Here is a 24,863-nt window from a genome sequence, read left to right on the forward strand (position 1 = left end):
TCAACTTTATTTTTTTCGGCGTTTAATTATTAATCATGAGCGCCCGGGACCTCAGATGAAGATTAAGAGACTTAACCTCCAGCCACGTATAGCGAAAGACTGTCGTCTAAATATTTTTGACGGAGCGAGACTTCCACCTGGTGGCAGGAAAGAAAAGCGGTCATGCCAGAACGTCACAGTCGTAAAAACAACACAGCGAGGTTCCAGCGCTTTACGGCACGTTGTGATTTGAAGTTTTGACATGGCTTCCTCGTTGCTTTGCAGCGAAACACAAAGCAGGTAGAGAAAAAGCAAAACGAGAGAATGAAAATGAGAGAAATGTACTCACCAGTGCATAGATAATGTACTTGGCTGTTGTACGTGTTTGGACGGCAGCCTGTTACTGGTCCTTGAGTCGTGAATCTTGTGTTTCTATTCTCATTTCAGAGTGAGTTCAGTGCTAAACAGAGATGTTAAGCAGTATGGAAAGAAGTACATGTTTGACTGCAATGAGGAGACATGCTGGAACTCAGACCAGGTAAATACAAATATAGCAATGGACCCGTTCCTCACAACTTATTGCTAAAACTGTTACCAGAAACCTAAAGAAAGGTTAGTTTAGTCTGCCCTTTAGTTTTGAGTTGCTGGAAGACTGTGTAAGATGTAGATACAAACAAAATGCAATGCTTTGCAAAGTTCACAATTCTATATCGTATTTTCTATAGAACAGAAAAACACCAGAATTTTAAACCGGAACCCTATTTTACTGTTTCATTAAGAATAATAGCTCATTTTAAACTTGGTGACAGCAACATTTCTCTAAAAAAGCTGGGACAAATGTAAGTGGTACTTACAAGAAAAAAAGAACATGAAACTAGTTAATTGGCAACAGGTCAGTAACATGGCTAGCTATAAAAACAGCATCTTAGAGAGGACGTTTCTCAGAAGTAAAGATGGACAAATAATCATCTATATGTTGTGGAACAATTAATTTCAGAGACTAGTATGAATATATGGTCATCATCTAGGGTACATAATGTCATTGAAAGATTCCGAGAATCAGGGAAATATTCAAGGAGCATAAGGCCAAAAATCATTATTGGATGCCCTTGATCTTTGGGCTCTCAGGTGGCGTTGCATTAAATGCAAACATGATTCTGTCATGGAAATCACTGTATGGGTTCAGAAATCACAGTGCAGACAAGTTCATCTTGTAATCCACCAATACAGGTTAAAGCTTGATCATGCAAAGAAGCAGCCATATGTGAACACTATCCACATAACTGCCATCATATCTGAGCCAGAGCTCAAAATATGGGTTTATGTCACATGTTTATTTTCTCAAGACTGGACTTCTGCAATTCTCTCCACTGGCATTAATGAAAAGTTACACTCTCATCTTCAACATGCTCAGAATTTTAAGATTTTACTGATTACTTCCCAAGCTTTCCTGGGTCTGTCCTCAAGCTACATAGTAGAGCTACTGACCCCATATAAGCCTGCAATCCTCAGGTGGGGCCCTGCAGGCTGCTTTGAAAATCAAGATTTAAATCGAAAAAGTGACTGTTTTTTGCCATCAGGGCCATCTCGACTTTAGAATGACCTGCCTGAGAAAATTATGTTTATAGGCTTGCTTTTAAGTGATTCTATTATGCGTTTTATCTCTGGTCTTTCATTAATTTTATCCATGTTTTATGCCTTTGTGTTTCTGAGTGTATTTGTTATTTCAATGTCTGTCTACCCTTATAGTTTTATAATTATAATAACATTGTTATTATTATTATTATTGTTATTATTATTATTATTATTAAGAAGAAGAAGAAGAAGAAGACGATCAGACCAATTTAACAAAGAGGGCAAAACATTTTACCAGATCTTAAGCTCCCTAACAACTTTAATTCATTTCCATCAATGCATGGCTCATCTAGTACTCATCATGTAGTACAGTTAGTAACTGCACTACAACTAACTAACTGTACTACATGATCTGCACAGTGGTATGATACTGGTTAAAATTGTTAAGCTATCCCCAGTTGTTTATATTTTGCTTGGAAAATGGGGGGGACAAGGGGCAGGGATTTATTAAAATATGTGCAAACATATATACAAATGCAGGAATAGTCTTCCAAGAATTCTCCAGGTTTCAAGGATATTCAAAGTTGTGTAGTAGTGTTTTTTTGGGGATCATTGTCATGCAGAGAAATGCAGGGTGGCTCAAAATCTGATCTCACGATACATTTCTGTGTTTATAATTCCATCAAGTTTAAGAAGACCCCAAAACCACTGACAGGATTGCACACAGCATGGATCGTGTAGACACTCACTGTAGTAACTCTCTCCTGACTTTCGTCATACTTTTTAAATTCATTGCTTAGAAGACCCGTTGCCAAGGATTTTTTTCTCTTTCTGATAAGGGTTAGGTGAAAAGCAAATGGATCTCTCAGGTCCTGGGCCACGTCTTTGCTGGATTTTTTTCCTATTGAAGATTTGACTTTCAGATACTTTTGGCCTGCCATAAATGGCTCTTTAGGTCTGTGGCTTCTTATTTTGTCCTCCACTTGTTCAGTTTCCCAAACATTTTGATACACTGCACACCATGCTGAGATATGCTAATTTTTTAACCAATAGTATGTGTGTAGATTCTCAGTCATCCAGATCATGTTTGTTTTGTTAAAAAAAGAAAGCAATCGGACTTTAAGTTTATTGAAGACATTTCACCTCTCATCAAGAGCTTTCTTTAGTTTTAAAATGAAAGGGTGGAGAGTCCCTGGTATTTAAATCCTAGTAGTAGTTGTCCATTAGGAGGTGGTCGTTGACTGACTGTTATTCATATACATCATCACAAAATGATAATTTTTATCTTGACTTTTGATGAATTTCCCAACTTTCTATGTTCTTATATTTCTTATTTAAATGCTTTTGTCTATAAAATGATTAAATGCCCACTTTGTCAATACATGTTGTGATTTGTGTAGGAAAAAGCCTGAAACATGTTGAATTTATAATAAAGAAAAAAAAAGATTGACACAATTCTTGATAATCTAATATATATTTTTATAAATTAATTAAAGGATTTCTATGTGCTATTAATTTATGCAACTTATGATTGTACTTCTGTCCTTCTTGACCAAGACACTCTTGTAAAAAAGATTCAGATCTCAATTATTTTTTTTTCTGGTTAAATAAAGGTTATTGATAATTGGGGCGATCGTGGCTCAAGAGTTGGGAGGTCGCCTTGTAATCGGAAGGTTGCCGGTTCGAGACCCGGCTTGGACAGTCTTGGTCGTTGTGTCCTTGGGCAAGACACTTCACCCGTTGTCTACTGGTGGTGGTCAGAGGGCCCGGTGGCGTCAGTGTCCGGCAGTCAGTGCGCCCCAGGGTGGCTGTGGCTACAATGTAGCTTGCCATCACCAGTGTGTGAATGGGTGTGTGAATGGGTGGATGACTGGTTGTGTAAAGCGCTTTGGGGTCCTTAGGGGCTAGAAAAGCGCTATACAAATACAGGCCATTTACCATAAATAATTATAATCTGCTTACATGTACAGCATTGTGGACCCCAGGAAGAATAGTTGTTGCTGTGGCCACAGTTAGTGGGGATCTGATAAAAGAACGACTAAAAGTTCCCATATTCTTGGCGACAGAGACAGTTATTCTCGGCATCCTGTTTTTCACAGGCAAATGGATGTTTTGCTGTACACATCTCTGTGTCATTATGAGTATTATTTTTCTGACAGGGTGAATGTCAGTGGGTGTCCCTGGAGTTCCCCAACTCTGTCAGAGTGTCAGAGTTAAAGGTCCAATTCCAGGGAGGATTCTCAGCAAAAACGTGCAGACTGGAAGGTAAATCCTGAAGATAATATTAAAAAATGACTTCCTGATTAAAATGTTTCACTTCAAATTCAAGCAGTAATAATGAGATAATGTAAATTACTTTTCCACTTGTGCTTTCTGCAGGTTGCCTAAAAGATAAAGACTTTACAGTGCTCAGCCATTTTTACCCAGAGGATAACAACTCTCTTCAGATATCCTTTTTCTCACTATACTGAATTTTCACAAGGAGATTTGATTGCATATAGGGCTTCGACCAATCTTTTCCTTAAATTAGCAGTCAAGTGGGGAGCCATTGTTCTTTTCTATACTCCAAATTAGCAGTCACTGCTGAAGTAGCTATAAATGTTATATTTAACTACTTAATTTGTGCAAAAAATATTGTTCACAGCCACTGATGATGCTGTATGCCATTAAAAATATTTAAGCTCAGCTTATTCTATCAAGTAGTTGATGGTGTTCCTTTAATAAACATAATTCTGTTATAAAACATCAGTCTTGGTGTACGCCAACAACAGCTCAAAGCTGTACCTGTCACTACAGGAGCATGGTGCGTTTCCTGCTTCATAAAAAGCATTGGACAATATTTTCCTGGACATGCTTTTCATCATTACCACGCTTATCTTGTTCTTAACTCCACACCCACAGCTTTCCCATACAGGAGGCCTCTGTAGTGGACAAAGTAAAAATAATGTTTGAGAATAGTGCTGACTTTTTTGGGAGAATTATTGTTTATTCCTTGGATGTCCTTGGGGAAAAAGCCTCCTGACCATTTTTCAGTCCTCTCATGAGAGAGAGGAAGTGACCCCTGAGTGAAAGTACAGGATGTAGGATGGTGTGGTGGCACTTGGGAAACATGTCATCTGTGTTGCCACCTCATGAACTCTTGTGAATGTGGCCTTTTTTGGTATGAAAGCTTCGATGACCTGTCATACAGTGACCCTTTGCACATTTTGATTGTGCACTTGTAATCTGCTTTTTATACCTTTTCTGTGCCTTCAAAATTAAAGCGCCATTCCAGTATGAAAATAATTTATTAGAATTTTTTTTTTTTTGGTCATTCTTCAGCCAAGCAAAATAATTCAGCTGCACAACTGTCACATTTCAGTCCTTGTTTGTAAAACATTTTGAACATTGCAATGCATATAAATGGAATAAACAGGTTAAAAATCGCTGTTTATCTGGTAAATGTTTGTGTATGCAATAATCCATTATGACCTTAGCTTGTGACAGACATTTTTGTGAAAACCAACGAAGGTTTAAGATCAGCTGAGTGTCACACTGGCAACTCCATTAATGTATTTTAATAAGTGTCATGTTGATGGCTTGTAGAGTTTCAAGATGTGGTCCTCCAACACTTTCTGGACTATAGGAGAAAGGAAGTAAAAATCTTACCTTAGCAATACATTTTTATCTTAGTTTTTCAAAAAAGAAAATGTGCATTGTATACCTACTTTTCTTATGCCCAAGGGCAACTGCCAGCGCCATTGGACTGTATCCAGAGTCAGACTCTATGGTCATATCTGCTCCTCTGGCTAAATTAGAGAGCGATAGGAAATTAGTGACGCAATTTAAAAAATAATTTCTAGAATATATAATGACTTAAAGACATGCACTGTACCTAGCAATGCCTCTACACATTTGATATGGTTCCCTCGTACAGCATAAAGAAGAGGAGTTCCACCATTCTGAGAATAATATACAGTGTGCAGTAAAATAAAAATGTTAAAAATATAGTATTTAGATTTCTTGCTCCTTAAAAATGATAGATTTTATGATGGAAAGTCATAAATTCATAACTATACCCAGTCATAAGTGTTAATGTCCACTCCATGTCTGAGGAGGGCTTCAACGATGTCCACATATCCTCCAGAGCTGGCCAGTGTCAGGGCGCTTTCTCGCTCCCTCGCAATTGTTTTGGGGTCTGCACCCTGGAAGAAAAAACATGCATTAACAATAAAGCACGACACCATTTCTTCTTTTGGCTGTTCCCTTTAAGGGAATCTTAACCTGTCCCTAACGGCCATCCCTCTGCATGTCGTCCCTCACTACATCCATGAACCTCCTCTGAGGTGGTCGTCTTTTCCTCCTGCCTGGCAGCTCCATATTCAACATCGTCCAATATATCCACAATCCCTCCTCTGCACATGTCTAAACTATATAAGTCTTCACCCTCTAATTTTGTCTTTAACAAAGTTAGAGAGGTAGAGCTGAAAGACAATATGATTCATTTTGAGATTTGAAAACAGTGACCATTTTTGTTAACACTTTTTATCATCAGTATGATAATTTGGCTTCTAACGGACACATTTTAGAATAAGTTCATTTTCTTTCTAATTAATAAAAGGTTTTTTTTAAACCACTGCCTCTCATTCATCTTCTTAATCACATGTCATCAGTCTGTTGCAGTGAGAAATACATCCTATATATGGCCAATCTAGAGTCATTAATTAACCAAACATGCATGTCTTTGGCCTGGGAGGGAAGCTGGAGTACCCAGAAAAAACCCACGCAGACATATGGAGAATATACAAACGCCTTGCAAAAATACTCCAGGACCCTCTTGTTGTGAAGCAACAGCACTAACACCACACCATTGGGCCGCCCAGCTGCCCTCCAGTAACTTATAACTTTTGTGTTCTTAAGTACCTATGTGCATGCCTTATTTCTAACCTTTTCCAAGAGAAAGTCCACCACTGCTTTCTCTCCAAACGCTGCTGCCCACATGAGGGGTGTAAAGCCTCGCTCATCCTGACTGCTAAGCAATGAGCTGTCTGTGAGACAAAAAAAAGAAAGAAAAAAGGATTGGAGTCCTTAAGTAGGATATTTGTTTAGTTGTATACTGGTAATAAAAAAAAAGCTTGTTAGAGATTTCTTACCTTTGCTCAGGTGTGCAGCTACTTGTGAAACCTCACCTTGAGCTGCAAGCTGATGTATGGACAGAGCTGATGGGGGTAGAAAAATCTCAATAAATGAACATGGTAAAAATAAGATAAAATAAGTACAAATGTTTCCCTAACACCTGAGTATCTTTATCAAATCTTACAGTCTAATGTTGCCGGGCGTACTGTAACCTCATTCCCACGCTGTTTGTTGGTGAGAGTGGTGGAGTGTTTGAACAAATCATCATCCACCTCCATGCTCTCTAGAGATATAATCAGATGAACCACAGCCATGTGAGTGGAAGCAAGACATTTACTGTTCAACTGATTATAGCAAGAACCTAGAAATCAGGCGAATTCAGCTGTTACACAGAGCAGGATAAAGTACCATTGGCTTTTTCATCTCCTGATAGGGATGGACATGCATTAGCGTTAGATGGCTGAACACGTTGGCCATCTGCAGCCTCATCATCACCTCTGCCCTCCATGATCGCTGCAATAAAAACAAATAATCTGGTTTAGGCATGCAGAAAAAGTTTTTTAAAAATTAGGCAGTTCGTAAAGCCACTCACCACATTTAGCCTTCCAGTCCAATTGCGCTAACTTCCTTTAAGGAAAACTGAAAGTAAATAAGTTCATATCACATAATGGATCCTGCTAGTCTTCGATGTGTTCCGATAGTACATTAGCCGTCGTTCAGATGATTAGCTATTTAATAATCCCGTTATTTTCAAAACAGGCACTGAAAACACGTTTGATTCAGCCTGTGTAACGTATCACCGCATCTGGCACAATTTCAAGGGAGAAATGTTTTCTTTATTTTTTTACAGCCCATATTTCTATCCGGAATGTTGTCCTGTGACACACTACAACAATAATACGGAAGAGGTGGGAATCAGGTGACACCACTGGCGTACAGCTGAATTGTAGTTCTGACAGTAAAAACCAGACTGCATTATGGAGGACCAGGAGATGCAACTGAAAGTCAGAAGGGGTAAAAATAAATAAATTAGCAAAAACTAAACTCGCGTGCAGCATAGCTCATTGTTGCCTTGATCCACTGCTGCCCCCTCGGAGCTGTTAGCTTCATCTAGCCACTAAGCTAATGCATTTCCAGTATAGAGTCGCAGGGCTATGATTTAGGCTGTTTTCATCATTTTGTTTTAGCTTTCAAACACGGGCCATTTGTTTTATGCAATTGTCTTCCCTTCGTTTACACTACAGTGACTGACAAGTTCACGGAGAGCATGTACGTCCTGGCTAACGAGCCGTCGGTGGCTCTCTACAGGCTGCAGGAGCACGTCAGGAGGTCGCTGCCAGAACTAGTCCAGCACAAGGTATCGTTTATCCTCTCGATGACATCGCATTAACTCTGCTTGTAACACATCTAAGTGAATGAAGGGAAAACGACCTCTGCCAGGAAACTTTATGTTTGGAAACAAGCGGCAGTCTTTACTGAAAAACCTAACTGATGACTTCAGCAGATCAGAGGTTGGGGTGTTTACGTTCTTTTCTCAGGAAGAAGAAAAAAATGGCATTTGTATTTAGTCATTAAAGGTTGAATAACACCCGATTTTGAAACGTCTTCTTTGGGATAAGTGAAATTCTTTAGGTATATACCCTCACCAGACACTTTATTAGGTATACCAGGTTATTACAGGTTTGACCCCTCTTTTATTTGCACCTGCACAATTAAATATTCATTTCCAAATTTACTATCTACCCTTTTTACTGAAGCCTTAGAGGCCTTTCTGTGAAACTGTCACCCACTTTGATAATGAAGAAAGCCTGTCACAATGACTTGCATTGCAAAATATATTGTCCCGTAAATAACAAATTAAAGAATGTTTTCATATATGTAAAAAGTAAAGCTGCAAAGAGTAAAGGTAGTGAAGGTGGCTGAGTGTAAATACCTCGGGCCAACTATCCAAAGCAATGAACAGTGCACAAGAGCATTGTAGAAGAGGGTTGAGATGAGTGTCATGGATGATTTGTGGCAGAAGAATAGCAGCAAAAGTGAAAGGGTACTAAGTCCTACTATGTTGTATGGTTTGGATATTAAGATTTTTACTGAGAGGATTAGAAATGAGTAGATCCGAGAAACAACTCAGGTTGAGCAATTCAGGAAGCAAGGATGAAATGGATGGATGTGTGTAGCGGATAGAGAGTGAATATACTGAACAACGGGTATTGAATATGGAAAGAAGTAAAAGAGGAAGACCTCAGAGGTGGTTCGTGGATGTCGTGAAGCAGGACATGCAGGGGGTTGGCGTGACAGAATTATGGTAGCGATATGGTGCAATGGAGGCTGGTGATCAGCTATGCCAACCCTTAAAGGGAGAAGCTGGGGAAAAAAGAAAATTATACATCAAAAGACTGTGTTATTTCATTGATATAATTCTCATATAATAACATAATAATCCAAATAAACTATTTTAAAGCTAGGTGAACCTTTAAAATACCCTATATAAATTCTTGGCCTAGGTGTTGCTGTGTTGTGTGCGATCAGAAATAACAGTAGAACATCTTTTTCTTTTAATTTTAAATGCATTTAAAAGCAAGCACTGTGTCTCAGTCTTGTTTTATTCATGACTTGGATACATACTTAGATTCGTGGAAAAAATGTAACTGGCATTGCTTCAGTTAAAAGTGAGTAATATTTATTTTGTGTTGTTGGTAAAACATATCCTTTGTTCTGCTCTTTTTCCTGGAAAAACATGTTGATGATATGAACAGTTTCCCATAATGTTTTGATGTATGCTCAATAACCCAGGTAAGAAAATCCCAGAGAGCTGACAGAACCAACTTTCTGGGAGTTTAGTGTAATGAAACTCAAACCTCACAAGTATCATAATGTCATTACTCGCTCGCTCGCTCTCTCTCGCTCTCCCTCTACTGAGTTTTAATGGGTTTCATTTCTTGCACAGACAGATATGCAGAGCTGGGAGGAACAAAGTCAAGGAGCCATCTACACTGTAGAGTACGCATGCAGGTGAGATCACACATATTTAAAAGCTTTCATAAAAGTAGCTCACCATCCACCTGCCCTGACTGTTCATACTTGTATTGATCTGCTGGCTTTTGCAGTGCCGTGAAGAGCATGAACAACAGCAGCTTATATTTCAAAAACATTGACAGTCTTCTCCGTCAAGCCATCAGCATGAAGGAACAGATTAATAATTCTCAAGGGCGCAGGTAGGAGGCGGCAGTGAATGTGTTCACTGAGACATGGTGGTGAAAAAGCACAACGTTGTTTTGATCACACTGAATGCTACAAAGTGGCTTTAATCTTCTCGTTAGTAGCAGTTTTCCCTCTCATTTTTTAGTTGTGCTTTACCTCTAGAAACATGTTACATGGACATAACCTGACTCCATCTATTTTTTTTTGTTTCAAATTCAGAAACTTTCATTCAAATGCAGAGCCTATAAGGGACAGGAAAGCTTAACTAGTTATGGCAGCCATTATCATACACACCTTTGCTAAAATGCAGATCTCTACAATATGCTTTTTATCATCTTTATCACTCAAATATCTAGGTAATATAACAAAGTTTTTTGCTTTGTCTTATGCTTATGTCAGTATGTACTTCTCACATTTTTTTAAAAAATGAGAGATAGTCACTGAGCAATTATTGTTATCAGTACTTAATGTAAATACGTAAAGCCACAAGAATTATAGAATATTACTTTTTTGATAAGATCTCCAACGTCCTTAAGGCTATAAAAAATATACTTGTGGGTCTTTATATGTTCACATTTTTACTCCCTCAGTATCTAAAGGATCATTCTTTTTACGTATTTGGGGTGACCATGGCTCTGGTGGTAGAGCTGGTGTCAGACGATTAGCTACCAAATGGAAAGGTGGTGGATCCATCCACGGCTCCTACAGTGTGTTAGTTAAAAGCACTTAAGTAAAAATAAAAGCACTGTATGTGTGTGGTTGGGTGATGAGACTTGGAGTAGAAAGCACTTTCAGTGTTCAAATTGAAAGTGCCAGTCCATTTACAATTTACGTAACTGTTTTTTGCACTACATCATATCGTTCATCATTTGTTTTTGTTTTTATTCATTTTATTCATTATTTTATTTTTATTTATTTTATTGTATCCTTCATCTAATGTAATATATCATTTAATATATTGCTTTTCATTAAAGTTTGTTTCTCCTGCAACTTCAAATTCGTAATCCAGACATTTCTGAATACTTTGTAGTTACTAGAAGCGTCATACTTTCTGTTTGATTTGTCTGTTGTTTTTATTTTATTTTCCACCTTTTTTCCCTCCCACACTGACAACTGCATGCAGCTTAAATGATGTGAGTCCCTGTCCCAGCCCCACTGTCACTGCTCCACATGCCCCATCCACTTCCTCATGACAGACAGAGGTGTCCAAGGTTAGTAGTTCCTTCAGACGTTACATTATTAGTATCTGAAATTAGTAAAATTAGCTTTTCAGATAACAGGCTTGTGTGTTCAAAAAGTTCTTCTTTGAATTATATATACTTCTAGAATCAATTTATTTAATATTTATGTGAAATTATTTTACAAAGCACATAAAACACTTCTGCACATTGTGCACATATTTGGCAAAAAGCAGATTTATACAGCAGAATAAAATATTTACATGATTATAATATGAGCGATAAATTCATCAGCTTGATATATGGATGGCATTGGTGTGCATAATTTGGAAATTTAGATCAAATTCATTAACGTGAAGCACTACATTTTTTCCCCCCACCAGGTTAATAATACTTTTGTAACCTGTGTTGGAGAAAAGGAGAAAAAAGTTGCTAAAGATACTTTTCTTTTTTTTTTCTTTCTTCTTCTTTCTTCTTTTGTCTGCAGTCATTCTGGATAAACTTGTCGAATGTTGACAGTATTACATCTGCACTGCACTTGTTGTTGTCACCATATAGTATTTGTAGGTCATTAGTCTTTTCTAGCCACTGATGCAAACTGCTAATCTTATTTTATGTTACACGAGAGTAGAGTCTTTTGCACAAATCCCTGACTTTCGTGCAAGGACGCTCCTCATCTCATTGTTGACCCCATTCCAGGGTTTAACCTGGGCCTGTAGCAAACCAGATTCAGTAGACAGTGTCCTGTGCAATCGGGGATAGCTGCCACCACTGCTGTAAGCATCTTTATCACTAGAGTGGCCCTGTGAACCTCCTGTAGGGGAGTACTGCTGCTGCTGATATTGTTCTCGCTGTCTCAGGTCGCCACATTGAGTGAAGGCAATATGATGCTGGAGGTGAGACTGGCTGCGAAGGATCCGCGGTTTGTCCACTCCAATTTTTAACTCGCAGGGCCGAGAAACTGGTGCGCTGCTACTTCCGTGGTCGTTACGATACAGGGTGTCAAGATGGTCGCTGTGATAGTGCTTTCCAGTATAGGAAGCTTTAACCAGAGCGTGTATTACAGCCACCAGCAGGATCAGGATCCCAGAGGAAAGTACACAAGCACTTGCAATTCCAGTCTCCATCTCGAATATTAGGAGCATAAAAATGGACATGGCTGCCAAGAAAGAGAGTAGCAGGGAAAAAATTAGAATTTGTATGTGCAGAAACACCAAGTGCTTTTCTCTGTAATCAGCTAACAAGTTGCACCTCTACTGGGCCAAATAACTTAAAGCAGAACACAATGAGTGTTACAGTTTATATTACAGTTTCCTATGTTTTTCTGCAGGAAAAGGACAATGGACTCAGGCATGCTGAAGGAGGTGGGAGAAAAGCACAGCTCTGGGATGTGATGCGACTTCCTAAGTTGGTGGCGTTGCCTTTAAAGTCTTGCCCTGCTACCTATTGACTGTGGCTGAAGTGGGTTCAGAAGGGCAACACCTCCTCATCACAATAGAGTGGCTGCCTACGCTGACCCCCACCCCCCGTACAAGCCTCTCAGTGGAACAGAGCATACCAGTGCTGCTAGGTCCAGCATTAAAAACACTTAAGTCATGGCTGCTCAAAGAATGCATTGTTCTGTTGGACTCACTGGTCGGTTCAGGGAGACAGCAGCACTGCCGTTTTGCCACTGCTGTTGAAAGTCCACTGCACAGCCAATGTTTTTAAAGTTAGTTCTTTTTTTTATGTGTTTGTTCTGTTTAACATTTTGCCAGATGGTACAACATATGCTTATACAAAAATACAGATCCTTTTTTATTGCTCAGGCTTACCTATTAAATAGACAGAAACCCCCAGACAGAAGAGTCCAATAGCCACATGTCGTACAGCTCTGCTGTCCAGAAGGAACCAATCTGCTCTGTTAAAAGAAATCTGATCTGTTTAGTGCACAAGGACATTGCATTACTTAAAATAACAACAATATATTTTGTTTTGTTTTTGATATGTTCATTTTCTTTGCTACATAATAAAGTTATAACTTTTTGTCCTGCAAAATTAGGGCTATTTGTTTGTTGTTTATTTTTATAAATGCTTGGTCATTTGTGCCATGGATTTAAAATTTCTAGGAATGTCTCCATTGTCAGGGAGGTGCTGTGGTATGCCGTTAGATTTGTAAACCGACGTGGGAAAGGGCCAGCTAGAGGCTGTGTGTTGGGTACATAATGAGAGGAAATCCATTGTTTAGCTGGGATTCATAAAGGGTTAGAGAGGTGTGTGTGTGTGTGCAATGCGGGCCTCTGCACTCTTGCACAGGACACCCATTTTATCCTTTTGAAACTATGTTTTCTTTGCACGAAACCTAATTGGTACATTTACTATTCAAGATAGGACTGTGGTTTGCAGGGTTAACAATTGAAAAACATGTGGGCACAAGGAGAAGTGTGACATGAGCACCTCGACAGTGCACTATCCTCAAAATAGGAACCCATATAGGATGTTGTGCAAAGCAGCAGTCTCATAATAAGTTACCGCACCTGAAATGTTAAGCTTTTTGAAGCAGCTGATCTTAATTCCATACTTAGATTAAGTGTAGTGCTTTGCGTCTTATTAAAATATATGTCGTCATGTTAGTTTTACACTTAGCATGTGTAAAGGAGAATGAAAGTAAAAGTTGAAATAATCCGCAGCCGTAAAACCTTGGACAAAGTTAAACTGAGATCTCTTACACCCTGCAAAACACAAAGAGGGAAATGAAGTTTAGTCATGGTGTGTTGTATCGTATTGGATTTATTTGGCACGCATTTAAGGGTTTTTTTGTTTTTCGTTTTTTACTCTTATTGCCATTTATTTAGTTTTTATTTAGTAACACATCACATCACCCATAAGTGACTGAGACAGGACTCTCTTCTAGACACTCTAAACCCACCGGCACAATGTACATTTCAAATTCCTTTAATTTTAAATATGTTCATAATGTGTATTTTGTAAAATAGTGAGATTGTCTATTCTTATTTAATTCACTTAATGTACAGAATTCACCTGCTTGCTGCAAACATGCTACTACTGCACTTTCACCTAATGTATATATTATATATAATGTTCTTATACTTGTATAACTATGCATGTGACAAATAAAGAACCTTGAACTTTGAACCTTGCTTTGCGAGCAGTACTCGACTACTTTAACAAGGCCTAGGGGTGAGGGGGCAAAAAACGCGCAGTGCTGCTTCAGAGGTCGCCTTTCTGGGTAAATAGTGGTTTTCTTAACTGTCAAAGGTGTGTCACAACTGACCGGAACTGCCTGTTTGAAAAAACCGGATCGAGATTAGGAAGAAAAAAAATGGAAATGAGCACAGTGGCTTTGAGTGCTACCACAGCTGCAGGTGCTGTCTAACAGGTGGTCGAAAAGAAATGCCTTAACGCGCAAGAACAAATACCTTTCTGTATCCTGTTCTCCTCTGCAGACCTCGGTTGAAAAATAGCTGTGGAGGAGACACACAACCACAGAGCTCAAGTTGAGAGTGAGGGACAGAGCGGAGAGCACTGTGGCCACTGGCAGCAGGACGGCCCAGACATGAGCGGGTATGACCGAGAAGGTGGACGGGGGTGATTCCTTCACCGCCGTCTGCTGTGACTGCAGCTGGAAAATCAAAATCACCGATAAAACCGACATGATGGCCGATAAAATCCCCAGTAAAGACAGAACAATTAAAGACCGCTGGCTGTACTTTTGCGTCATGATTATCTTTAAACGTTGGTGGTCAGATTTCTCCTGGAAAAGGGGGGAAAGGGTTTCTCGGTTCTTAGCTCTTAAACACAATCCTCCAGCGATCCTAAAGTCCAGAAAAGTGCGCTTGCATTGCGGTGTGAGGATAAAGAACGCCTTTCTTTGCACTTCGGCAATAGTTTGCCTGTGTTTCGTGGAGTGCTCCGCAGTCCGGTCTGAGCATGTGATGGGCTTTAAATCCCCAGATTAAAAAGTTCGCAACAACAATGGACTTTTTTTTCTCTCTTGGATCAACAGAAACAATGCCTCGACGTGCTCAAGGGAGACGCTGAGCTCACTAAATAAAGACAAAACACCCCGAGAGAGTAAAGACATATTTCCTGTTATCCCATTATTAACCATTAAAACAGGTTTTAAACTTAAGGTGTGCACAAAAATGTATGCTTTTTAAAAATATATATATATATTCTAATCAAGTTTATTTCTTGATATTTAAATGTAGGCAGTGTAGATATGATGATAACAGGGCTGTGTCTCTTTTTAGATTAACCTACTTCTGCTGAAGCCTCCTGTCCTCATAAAGTGATTAAAGGATTACTGTATGTCTTTTAAACAGGCAATTGATTGTCATAAACAAGACACAGAAATAAAATAAAAAGATATGCAGTAAGTTAAAATAAATTATACAAATAATAAGAATAATATTAAAACAAATGAAGGAGGAAAAAAACTTGTCTAAAGTTATTCTTGGGCATGCTAAATAGGACCATAGCAAGTTTAGGGGAATTTGAAAAAGGATAACCACCCAAGATAACCTCTGTTTAATGCGAATATTCTTGCCACTCTTAGTTCAGCTCTGCAGAGGATGAATCGAATTAACTTTTCACAAGTAGCTTTGGAAGTATGCACAGCTTGACAGAGATGCGCCTAAACTCTCATCTGCCCTTCCACTTTTACGCCCACTTTTATTGCCTTGTATAAAAATTAATTACATCTCCAGAATTTGATCAAATTAATATTAAATATTCACACACTTCATTCACACGCTGCTGGACCACAAGCACCCTGACATACTTTTAAGTCCGTGACTTGAGTTACAGAGGCCTTATTGTTCTGTTAGAGGTTGGGGGTTGGTGGGGAGTGGTGGGGAGGTAAAGGTGTAACCCTTATTCTGTTGAGATGCAGATAAGACTGTAGCTATAAAGGTACTCAATGTGAACAATTGCTCTCACACATGTAGACTGACCATGAAGGCTATTTCTGAATTCGACAGCCTCACCACATGCTCTAAAAGGGTCGCGGCTGATCTTGTCGAAAGCAGAAGTGAGAAGTTTCAGGAAAATGAAAAAAATGGACTTGATACGGAAAGTTCTCAAGGGCAAAGGCACCTTTATCTTTCTGCTGCTTCTCTCAACTTCTCTTGTCTTACACATTTATCAGTAATTCTGACTGTGTGAATGTGAACGCAGTTCAGATTCCACCTTCAGTGCCTACACCGACGGCAAAGCTCTCGCTGTGTTTAAAAGAAGAATGCACTTTCGCAAACACAGCGCATAGCAAAGACATAATTTCCCCTTTGCTGCAGGTGATTAGCTTGCTTTATTTACTGATGGGGATTTGCTGTATTTGCCGTCAGCACGATTGGGCCCCACACAAATGATTCCTGGAGGTGAAGACTGTGGTAGCCTGCAGGGATGTTACTAAGTATTGCATCAGATGCACAGTTTAAGCTATCTCTTGGGATCTCAGACTGTGCATGTGTGCTTGTGTCACTGCATCTCCATGTCTGTGTTGATGTGTTTGTCTTTGTGTGAGAGAAAATAGAGTTGTTATCCACACTTGCAAAGATGATCTGTGCTAATAAATTGCCACCATATTATATTTAGTACATTGTGTAACAACCCCAAAATAGTTAATAATGCAGCTCATGCAGTGATTCAGTTATTAACTCTAAATATACCTATTAAGCTGACAGCATGTCTGCTTTCTGTTAGTTTTTTTCTTTGCTTTGATCATTCTCTGTCAGTTTCCTCTCCTTTTTACACCCCATTTACTTTCTATCAATACTACCCAGGTTAGCTGATGAACATATATCCAATGACATCAGCTCTGCATGGGCTACAGTGCACATGGCACTTATGGAATTCTGACTGAACGATTTTATGTGCCATGGTTGATTTGGCAAAGGGGAATGAACAACTTATGAGTAAAGCATTTACAAAATAGCAGCACGGATGAAGTTAGTTTCAGTGTTTGCTAGTTATAAATAAGTATTAGATGTCACAGTTAGGTGTCACCGGGATCTATCATTTACTGATGATATGGAGAAAGTGGGAACATTTGAGACTATTGACTAATATTCAGAGATGTGCCAAAGGGTATGTCAGTGTAGTTAATGCCTGTCAATATGAGGCCTCTTCTGATGTTTTTGAGCCAGTATTCACAGACATTTGCTTCCAGAATATTGCTGAGTTAAGTAATTAGATCTTGTGGTTAAGGGCATCAAAATTCAAATGAAGCCTCAAGAAAAATCTTATAGCATTGCTATTAAATCAAGACATGCTGCTGTAATAAAAGAAGTATTTTTAACATCGGTTGTATGTTTTTAGGCCAGTAGTTTCCAAGCTCTTGATGTACAGCATCATAAAGAAGGGTGTCGAGTTTTATCTAGGTAGGAAACAGGAAATAAAACAACGTAAGTTACATTTATTTTCTGTCCTTTTCCGCTTTCTTTGCCTTTTTTAAGCGATTTGTTTATTTTTGCATAGCTCCTTGTGCCTCAAATATTCAGGCTAGACTAAAATGAGGAAATCACTCTGAGCTGCTCTCAACTTGAAAGCAAACATTGCTTTGAGCGCTGATAATGTTAACTATGCCCTCGTCGTTCCAAATTTTGACTTTTCATCCAGTATTTTGTATTTGCTTTTTATTTCCACACCTATTTATAGATAGTTACTGCCGGAATGCTTGATTTTTAAATTACTTGATGTACGGACAAACAGGCACAAACACTAAAAAGACTCTTAATCTTAAATAACTCATTTTGTAGTTTTAGAATTGGCTATTGCAATTATGTTGTATTTAGGCTTTTATTGGTGTAAATGTGTGATTAGGTTGTCACTGTTTCTATGGCAGAGAAATGTGTAAAGGTTGAATTAGTGACAGGCCACCACAGACTCTGGTATTGAGCAATGGCCTGTGGCCAGTGTTCAGGTTTGCTGAGCATAACGCAGTGTTTCAGTTGGTACTGTGCAAATTGATTTAATGCAAAGAGATATGTGCATCCCGATAAACAGTTAACATTTACTGATGTTTCCTTTTCCCATAACAGCAGCGAAACACCACAGTCAACCTCCAATAGCGAAGTCTTTAATTCATCAGTCACAATAAAATTTTTATGTCAATACTAAAAAAACGAAAAATTCCTTCCAACCAAAGAGGCCAAAATGTTTAAATATTTTTATCAAAATGACCGTGAACTCTAGAAGAGTGTTCCTCAGAATAGTTTTGCTCTGTTCTCATTGCTGAATGACTTTTGGATCAGACTGTAATTCTTTAGGTTCACTGACTCTGCTAGGGGCTGATTTTAAAAAGCACATTGTATCTTCTACTTTTTAAGGCAAAGCAGGATTGACATTTAAGGGGATTTTTTAAAACAAAATAATAGCAAATATCATAACAAATATCAACCATATCTACTGTAGAAACATAACATATGCCTATTCCTATTGTGTGCAGTACATTTAGTAACAGAATCTCACACCTAATGTTGTGCCTTGCATTGTAATTGGGGAAGAACCGCCATACACCTCAGCTATGCTCCATGCTCTTCTGCTTCCTTCTGCTTTGCGTTCAAATGCTTGTAGCTTTGTTTAAAAGTAAATAAATCTTATCATTGTCACATTTTCAGAGTTGATGTACTTTAAAGTCAGCCATAGCACTCACATTTGCACAGTATATCAAATTCATGTGACTCACCCCTCAATTTAAGTTTTGCAGAATCCCATTAAAGAGATTAATTCAAGTCATCCCTTAAATTTAGCTCATAAGATTTTATTTAAAAATAAAAAAATGAATATATTTTTGTTTTTGACATTTTGCAGGACATGTTGTAATGTCCTGCAAAAACCTTGTAATATTTTGTGGTACATGAATGAATCACAAGCAAAAATGCCCTTTAACCATAGATATATACATACATTTTAAAAGATAACATTAGAACTAAATTGCTTCATAATGCAAATCTTGAAGGCATAAAGGACTTTACGCAACTTTTGCTGACACCTTATAGTGACGAATGCGTTTATACGCGGAGGGGAGGTGGAAGAGTGTGTCCAATAGCATGGCCGAGGAGGCGGTGTGTGGTGACACACACAAACAGAGCGAGAGGCGGGCTGTAGCAGCCAGCTGTTGGAAAGCAGCGCTCCTGAATCATCCGCAGCTTCTGCATCAGGTGAATATTTCTGCATCTGCACAAGACCAGAACGCACAACAAGACTCTCGACGCTCATTTAGTCATTTATGTTTCCTATCAGCAACTATTCCTGTTTGACTGGTCCTGATCGAGTGGGTGAAACTAAGAAGTAAACAAAGAAAAAGAAGATCGAGGAACAGGTGAGATCAGATGCTCTATTTTTATTTTTAAGCACGTGTTGAGTTTCTGTTTTATCTTCTTATTTCGGTTTTTAAGGCAAATGAGCGAAGCTTCCTGGGGTTTCCTGTGTAGAGCATTGCATGACACAGCTGTGAGTAAAGTACCTGTTGCTGTGTTATTGAGATGAGGCTATAATAGACAGGAGTGCTTGGCAACTCGGGGACAGACGGGCTATTCTTAAACTGTCTATTTGAAATGACGTCAGCAAGTTATTGGGAATAATTGCGCATAAACGGGTTTAAGCAATGCATTTCTACTTCTTTTTAACTTTTATGATTATTATTATCATTATAATAATAAAAAAAAGTTATTATTATTATTATTACTTAATTCTTGCTTGGCTTGCTCACTGTGAAAAATGAATCAGAGTCCTTTGAGAATAAGCACATCCCATGACTCCCATGAGTCCATTCTAAGTAGACTGCTTCAACTTTTAAGAAGAATCTCGACTAACTTTGCTCTTATTAGAAACAGATATAGATATAGATATCTAGACAGACAGATAGATAGCTCTTTCATCCCTTTACCTGTTGTCCTTAGTCTAATTTAAAGCAAGCATTACTGATTCCGATGTCTTTAATCTTCTGACATTCCTTTGTGCTGGACATGTATCTTTTTCCATTTTTAATGCCCTCAAAGAGGTTTTCCTCTTTTAGTGCGAGGTGTGGCTCATCTTCACAGATAGTTTGAGAGGATGTCAGACTTTCTAACCTTTTGGAAGACTAAAAAAAAAACCTTTTTTCTCTATTTATGGAAAGATCAAATGTTCAGCACATGCCTGCATGCAACATTGCTACTCTGGCTCTATGAAAAAATATCAAGGCAATTCAATTATACCCAGTTAAAATTAGACAAATATTCCCTCACTATTGCACTGCAAAGGCCCGATGAGCACATGAACCATTTGACCCCAAAGGTGGCAAACAGAGACATATACAGCTAGGTATACTGCAAGATAAAAATAATAAAAAGACCTCTTTTGGTTACCATGCTAGCTATGCAAAGCTTTGTCGAGAACTATAAAGACTAAGAAGCAAAGTGTTCCCCTGGGGCCTTTATTTTATGAGTATGCTTCTGTTTTGATTTGAATAAGTGAGGCTGTCACTAAGACTTCACATTTTTCAAGATTTGGCCTTCACCTTTTTTAACTTCAGTTCAGAAGGATGTATGTATATGCTCTAATACATACAGGGAGGGAATGGGTGAAGACAGACATCGGCCCACATAACACTGGCCTTTGATATGACATTCACAAGCTGATAAAATGGCTAAAACAGTGAAAACAACAACCCTGTTAGATTTGATTCACACACTGCTTGCAACAGTTAAAGCACATTATACCCATATAGTACAGTAGACATTTTAGGTGTTGCTTCTCTTGTGATCACCATAGTTGTGTAACTAATGCATTCACAGAGCAAAACATGAAAAAAATAGTTTAGCAAAAGCAAAACCCTTTTCTCAAACCATCTTTAATTATCAGTATTTTAACACTACCATTATATATCTTGTCATATTTAACATTCAGTACTGCGTAGAGAGCAGGGCAATCTGCTTTTTCACCATAGAAGAAACCATTAACCTCCCTGGCTAATATGCTTACAAGTGTTTATCATGTTTTTGAAACATTTGAAGCCACCATGCTCTGAATGACTCATGGAAAGGAAACCATTGAAGCAGAACCCCCAATACTCTACAAATGCCCTACTTTTTCCCCCTTCTCATTCATGCATACAGTTCACTGCAGCAAGAAAACATGTCGCGCGATACATATTGTTAATGAGCAACATCAGCAGTGCTAATAAGACCAATTAAAATTACCTTGATGCGCAGGGTTTTCTGTACATGTGCACTGTTGTCCCAGGTAGTTCCCCGGTGATTAGTCAGACGATCCCGGGGTAAAGCAAAGCTCCTGCTGCCCTTGTATGTGTCTGTGCTCAGTGTTTTCCACTGTCTCACCTTTGGGAAGATATCTGTCAAAGGCACTGTCCTTCCCTAGAAGCCTGAGGCTCTGGGGAAGGTGTGCATGTGCTGAACTATTGGACGATGACAGGTTAGATGGTGATTCTGTTTTTCATTCATGTCCATTTGATGGCAAATGAGACAAAAAGGAAGATTTGCTTGTTCCGTTTCATGTCCACCTTTTCCCCGAGATGTTCAGTAGTTGACCATGGAGATGAAATGTCACAGGCAGTAGGTGCATGCTGTTTTTTGTTTCTGTGAATGTGCAGACCTCAAATGGCAGTTGTCAAATGGGAAAGTATCCAGATTTAGCTGTGAGGCACAGCCAGGCTTTTCCTGCCCACCTCGGCCTTTAGGCCTTTGACAAACCTACCAAACCACATAGATTTTCTATAGCTAACTCCACGCCGGTTTGCTGGAGGGGCAGCTATATATACCCAGCTAGCCATAGGTTTTTAACAGAGCTGTCAGCAGCTCTAATAGTTGACATTTGGTTGTATTTGAGAGGAGCGGAACCTTCGGTAAAACCCTGTGATAAACATCTTTCAGCCTTTTTTAGAACATATGTCCCACTTCCCTCTCTTCTCTACATTAACATGCCTTGATATGAGGTGAAATTGTCTCACTTCTGGTCCAAAAAAAACCCAGAACAGCTTGGCCTGGTGTGAATTCTTTGTGGTAGTTGAGTTGTTAGTTAGACAGACCAGTGCTGGTTTTGTGGTTCTATTTTTCTGTTGTGCACTTTGTTTTACCGTACAGACATTGGCAAGGATGAGTTTGTCTGCAGCTGTTACTTTTGAGGTTTGTCTTGGCTCTGCAACATATTCAACGAAGCAAATAATGCAAGACTTTATAAGGTAATCGTAAGGGCAACGAGGTGGACTCTTCCAGACATGCCCCAAATTTCTGTGTGCCAAGCTTATGTTGAAGGACAGCGGGCACTTTAGGGGTCATGGGAACATGGGCTTCATATCCGCTCAGGCACCATCAGGAGGGGCAAGCAACTAAATATAGAGAAGTCACGACGTCTAGAATTAGGGGGGAAAACCAGTGAAAACTCCTCTGGGCTTTAGAGAAATACTGTATGGCCCAGTCAGAAGAGGCAGACCACCACTTAACACAGTTGTTTTACTGATAGTGAGCATCAAACGGAGACAGCTCATACAGGGAGCAAATTTATGGATACATTTGATTTAGTGTTGTATTTTCAGCAAAGCCATCTCTTAAAGCGTCAATGTAATTAAACATTCAGTTCCACGTTTTTCTGCTTTGTTTTTGTTTCTATACAGCAGGGATGGGGGGCATTGTTTTCTAGCCCAACAAAAACAGAAAAACCACGGGTGTGAGTTTCAAAAATGGACATTCTCAAGCCAGCCACGTCTTTGCTATTTGCCCCTGAAAATCCTGTTTTGTTTTGTTTTTTTCTGACCTGGCCGTGCATGAGAGAAGAGTGGGTGGCTTTTAGCATTAGCCATCTTTCAAGAACACACCGTTTTCCTTCTACTGTTTGGTTTCAGCTATTGCCTGCTGAACCTTTAAAAAGAGCTATGGACTGTATTTTTAACCCTGTCTCTTGGGGCCGCTTGGTGCAGTCAAGCACTGTGCTGTTGGCCCGGGGGTAACCCAGACTGTCAGGGTGTCATTCTGTGTGGACTGCTGGCCCCACAAGAGCCACGCTAACTTTAGACCGCATCGCTTCATGGTGGTAAAAATAAACACCCTCGCCCCACTGAGGGGAAAGGACTTGAGTCACTTAAAGCAAAGGGATGACATTTTCCCATCAGAATTGTATTAAAGACTGAACATTTATTCTATTCTTATTATAATATGTGATCATATCACCTCAAATTTGTTACAGTAATTAATAATTAGTTCAACTGCTTACAAATGCAAGCTTAAGTATCGAGGTAAATCTTTTTGTGATCTTCGAGAGTAAAGGTTCATTTAATGTTTTAGGTCATTTCATTGGTGCTGATTTTCACACATTACTGCAAATGTTTAAGCATGCTGTTTTATTCTAGTATAACACTGATTTTCACTTTGTTTGACAGGTGTCAGACTAAGAAGAGAAGAGAAAATGGGAAGAAAGAAAATACAAATTTCTCGTATTCTTGACCAGAGAAATAGACAGGTGAGCACACATCGTTTCATGTTACACACACAGAGACACATATGTTGTTTTAAAAAAAATATTTCTCAGTAAATATTATCCAGTCCTACTAAAATTATAGTTAACTGCAGGAAGAATAAAAACTTCATCCAGATTATTTGAACAATCAGATGCATTTTCTTGTTTTTTAAGTGTCAAATATTATTACAGTGTGAACGTGTGGGCCTTTTCTCTAGTGTAAAAATTGTATATCAATCCAAGACATTTAAAGACATCGCGCTGATATCTCAGGAAATGTATCAGGCAAATTTTTAACGTTTTCCTCCTCCAGATATGTTTTAGACTCCGTAATTAAGTGTCACTTAAGCTGCAAGCACTGAGTTGCAAAAATAGCGGTACATGTTTCATGCAAATGTGCATGTTATGTAGCCGACGCTGTGGTTGTTTGTTGTCCAACATTGCACTGCAAATATTTAAAACATAGGTTCACTGATTGAAATGCAAATGCAAAGGCATGCAAGGATGACTATTAATGAAATATCAAATTACGATATTTATACTAGTGTGAAACATTATTAAAATCGTGCAGTTTACAACATCACTAGCATTCATTATTTTCTACCCAACGGTGGTAATAGCAAATATTTTGAACGTAAGTGATACAATAACCTAAAGCTGTGAATTTATCAAAAGCCTTAACACCAGTTAAAGTGAGATTATTTTATTTGACAAAAAGACAATCTTTCACACTGAACAAAAAAAAGGATGTGAGCGTGCCGACAGTCGACACTAGATTAAGGAAATATTATTACAATTTAAGAACTAACAAGAAAACACACCATTAAATAGAAGAGGAACTGCTTATCAGTTTGATGCAAAATGAATCATGACAGCACCGATTACATATACAACATAGTACTTACATCAACTTATGGCACAGGAGTCACACCGCTCTGCAATACCACAGACAGATATTATCATTTGTACAATACTGTGGCATGAACAAAATTGCTTGCATCATATTTATAGCCTATACGTGCATTAATATTTGTTCAAATACTGCAATTCCATGAAACACCCTAAATATTATTTAAAGTTTTAGCTGTGTTAGGAAAAACACATGATATGCATAGTGAGTTTGTGTACACATCCAGAGCTCTTATTTAACTGTTTTCAGAATGCTGATAAACACAATTTATTTCTCATATCTGATCTTTTTGACTGAAAGCGTTGTGGTGATAAGGTTTGTGTATCTGAATGAAGTGTTTGGTGATTGAACGTGTTCTGCACTGTAAAGTCTCTCTGGGATATTTAATTTAATTTAATTTAATTTAATTTAATTTAATTTAATTTAATTTAATTTTATTTTATTTTATTTTA

The 24,863-nt window shown here is 38.6% G+C and overlaps 5 protein-coding genes across 10 annotated transcripts in view; 3 read left to right on the top strand and 2 right to left on the bottom strand.

Moving 5' to 3' along the window:
• The first annotated feature begins 201 nt into the window (after positions 1-201).
• On the top strand, positions 202-4,756 carry nr2c2ap (nuclear receptor 2C2-associated protein). Of its 2 annotated transcripts, none has more exons than XM_005733991.1 (5): positions 202-279; positions 427-517; positions 3,714-3,819; positions 3,934-4,001; positions 4,454-4,756. In XM_005733991.1, exons 1-5 carry the CDS (start codon positions 242-244, stop codon positions 4,574-4,576), a joined length of 426 nt encoding a protein of 141 aa, XP_005734048.1. In that variant the 5' UTR covers positions 202-241; the 3' UTR covers positions 4,577-4,756. The 2 variants fall into 2 exon arrangements, with proteins under 2 accessions (XP_005734048.1, XP_005734049.1); XM_005733992.1 differs by lacking the exon at positions 4,454-4,756 and adding an exon at positions 4,092-4,447.
• Positions 4,757-4,822: 66 nt separating this feature from the next.
• On the bottom strand, positions 4,823-7,517 carry rfxank (regulatory factor X-associated ankyrin-containing protein). Its single transcript, XM_005733998.2, has 9 exons — positions 7,262-7,517; positions 7,078-7,182; positions 6,854-6,952; positions 6,687-6,752; positions 6,481-6,581; positions 5,613-5,738; positions 5,429-5,495; positions 5,262-5,342; positions 4,823-5,173 (listed from the first exon to the last, which is right to left on the bottom strand). The coding sequence occupies exons 2-9, from the start codon at positions 7,175-7,177 to the stop codon at positions 5,121-5,123; spliced, it is 693 nt and encodes a 230-aa protein (XP_005734055.1). The 5' UTR covers positions 7,178-7,182; positions 7,262-7,517; the 3' UTR covers positions 4,823-5,120.
• Positions 7,518-7,525: 8 nt separating this feature from the next.
• Positions 7,526-12,882, top strand: borcs8 (BLOC-1 related complex subunit 8). Of its 4 annotated transcripts, none has more exons than XM_005733996.1 (6): positions 7,526-7,588; positions 7,914-8,026; positions 9,617-9,681; positions 9,777-9,884; positions 10,994-11,081; positions 12,379-12,441. In XM_005733996.1, exons 2-5 carry the CDS (start codon positions 7,937-7,939, stop codon positions 11,061-11,063), a joined length of 333 nt encoding a protein of 110 aa, XP_005734053.1. In that variant the 5' UTR covers positions 7,526-7,588; positions 7,914-7,936; the 3' UTR covers positions 11,064-11,081; positions 12,379-12,441. The 4 variants fall into 4 exon arrangements, with proteins under 4 accessions (XP_005734053.1, XP_005734054.1, XP_005734052.1 ...); XM_005733997.1 differs by having other exon boundaries at positions 7,531-7,577; XM_005733994.2 differs by having other exon boundaries at positions 7,560-7,683.
• tmem221 (transmembrane protein 221) lies at positions 11,100-15,045 on the bottom strand. The gene is made up of 3 exons (XM_005733993.2): positions 14,468-15,045; positions 12,863-12,948; positions 11,100-12,207 (listed from the first exon to the last, which is right to left on the bottom strand). Exons 1-3 carry the CDS (start codon positions 14,767-14,769, stop codon positions 11,666-11,668), a joined length of 930 nt encoding a protein of 309 aa, XP_005734050.1. The 5' UTR covers positions 14,770-15,045; the 3' UTR covers positions 11,100-11,665.
• A 4,100-nt stretch (positions 15,046-19,145) lies between these two features.
• Positions 19,146-24,863, top strand: part of mef2b (myocyte enhancer factor 2b) — a 10,376-nt gene continuing 4,658 nt past the window's right edge. Inside the window, exons 1-3 of one of the 2 annotated variants that reach the window (XM_005733999.1) lie at positions 19,146-19,210; positions 19,293-19,371; positions 23,425-23,504. In XM_005733999.1, the coding sequence (XP_005734056.1) occupies positions 23,451-23,504 (54 nt within the window). In that variant the 5' untranslated portion in view covers positions 19,146-19,210; positions 19,293-19,371; positions 23,425-23,450. Of the gene's footprint in view, positions 19,372-23,424; positions 23,505-24,863 lie in introns of both variants that reach the window. The other variant, XM_005734000.1, reaches the window with a different exon arrangement.

This window comes from Pundamilia nyererei, unplaced genomic scaffold (assembly GCF_000239375.1).
Source record: "Pundamilia nyererei isolate P.nyererei 1_Seehausen unplaced genomic scaffold, PunNye1.0 scaffold00056, whole genome shotgun sequence".
Lineage (NCBI taxonomy): Eukaryota > Metazoa > Chordata > Actinopteri > Cichliformes > Cichlidae > Pundamilia > Pundamilia nyererei.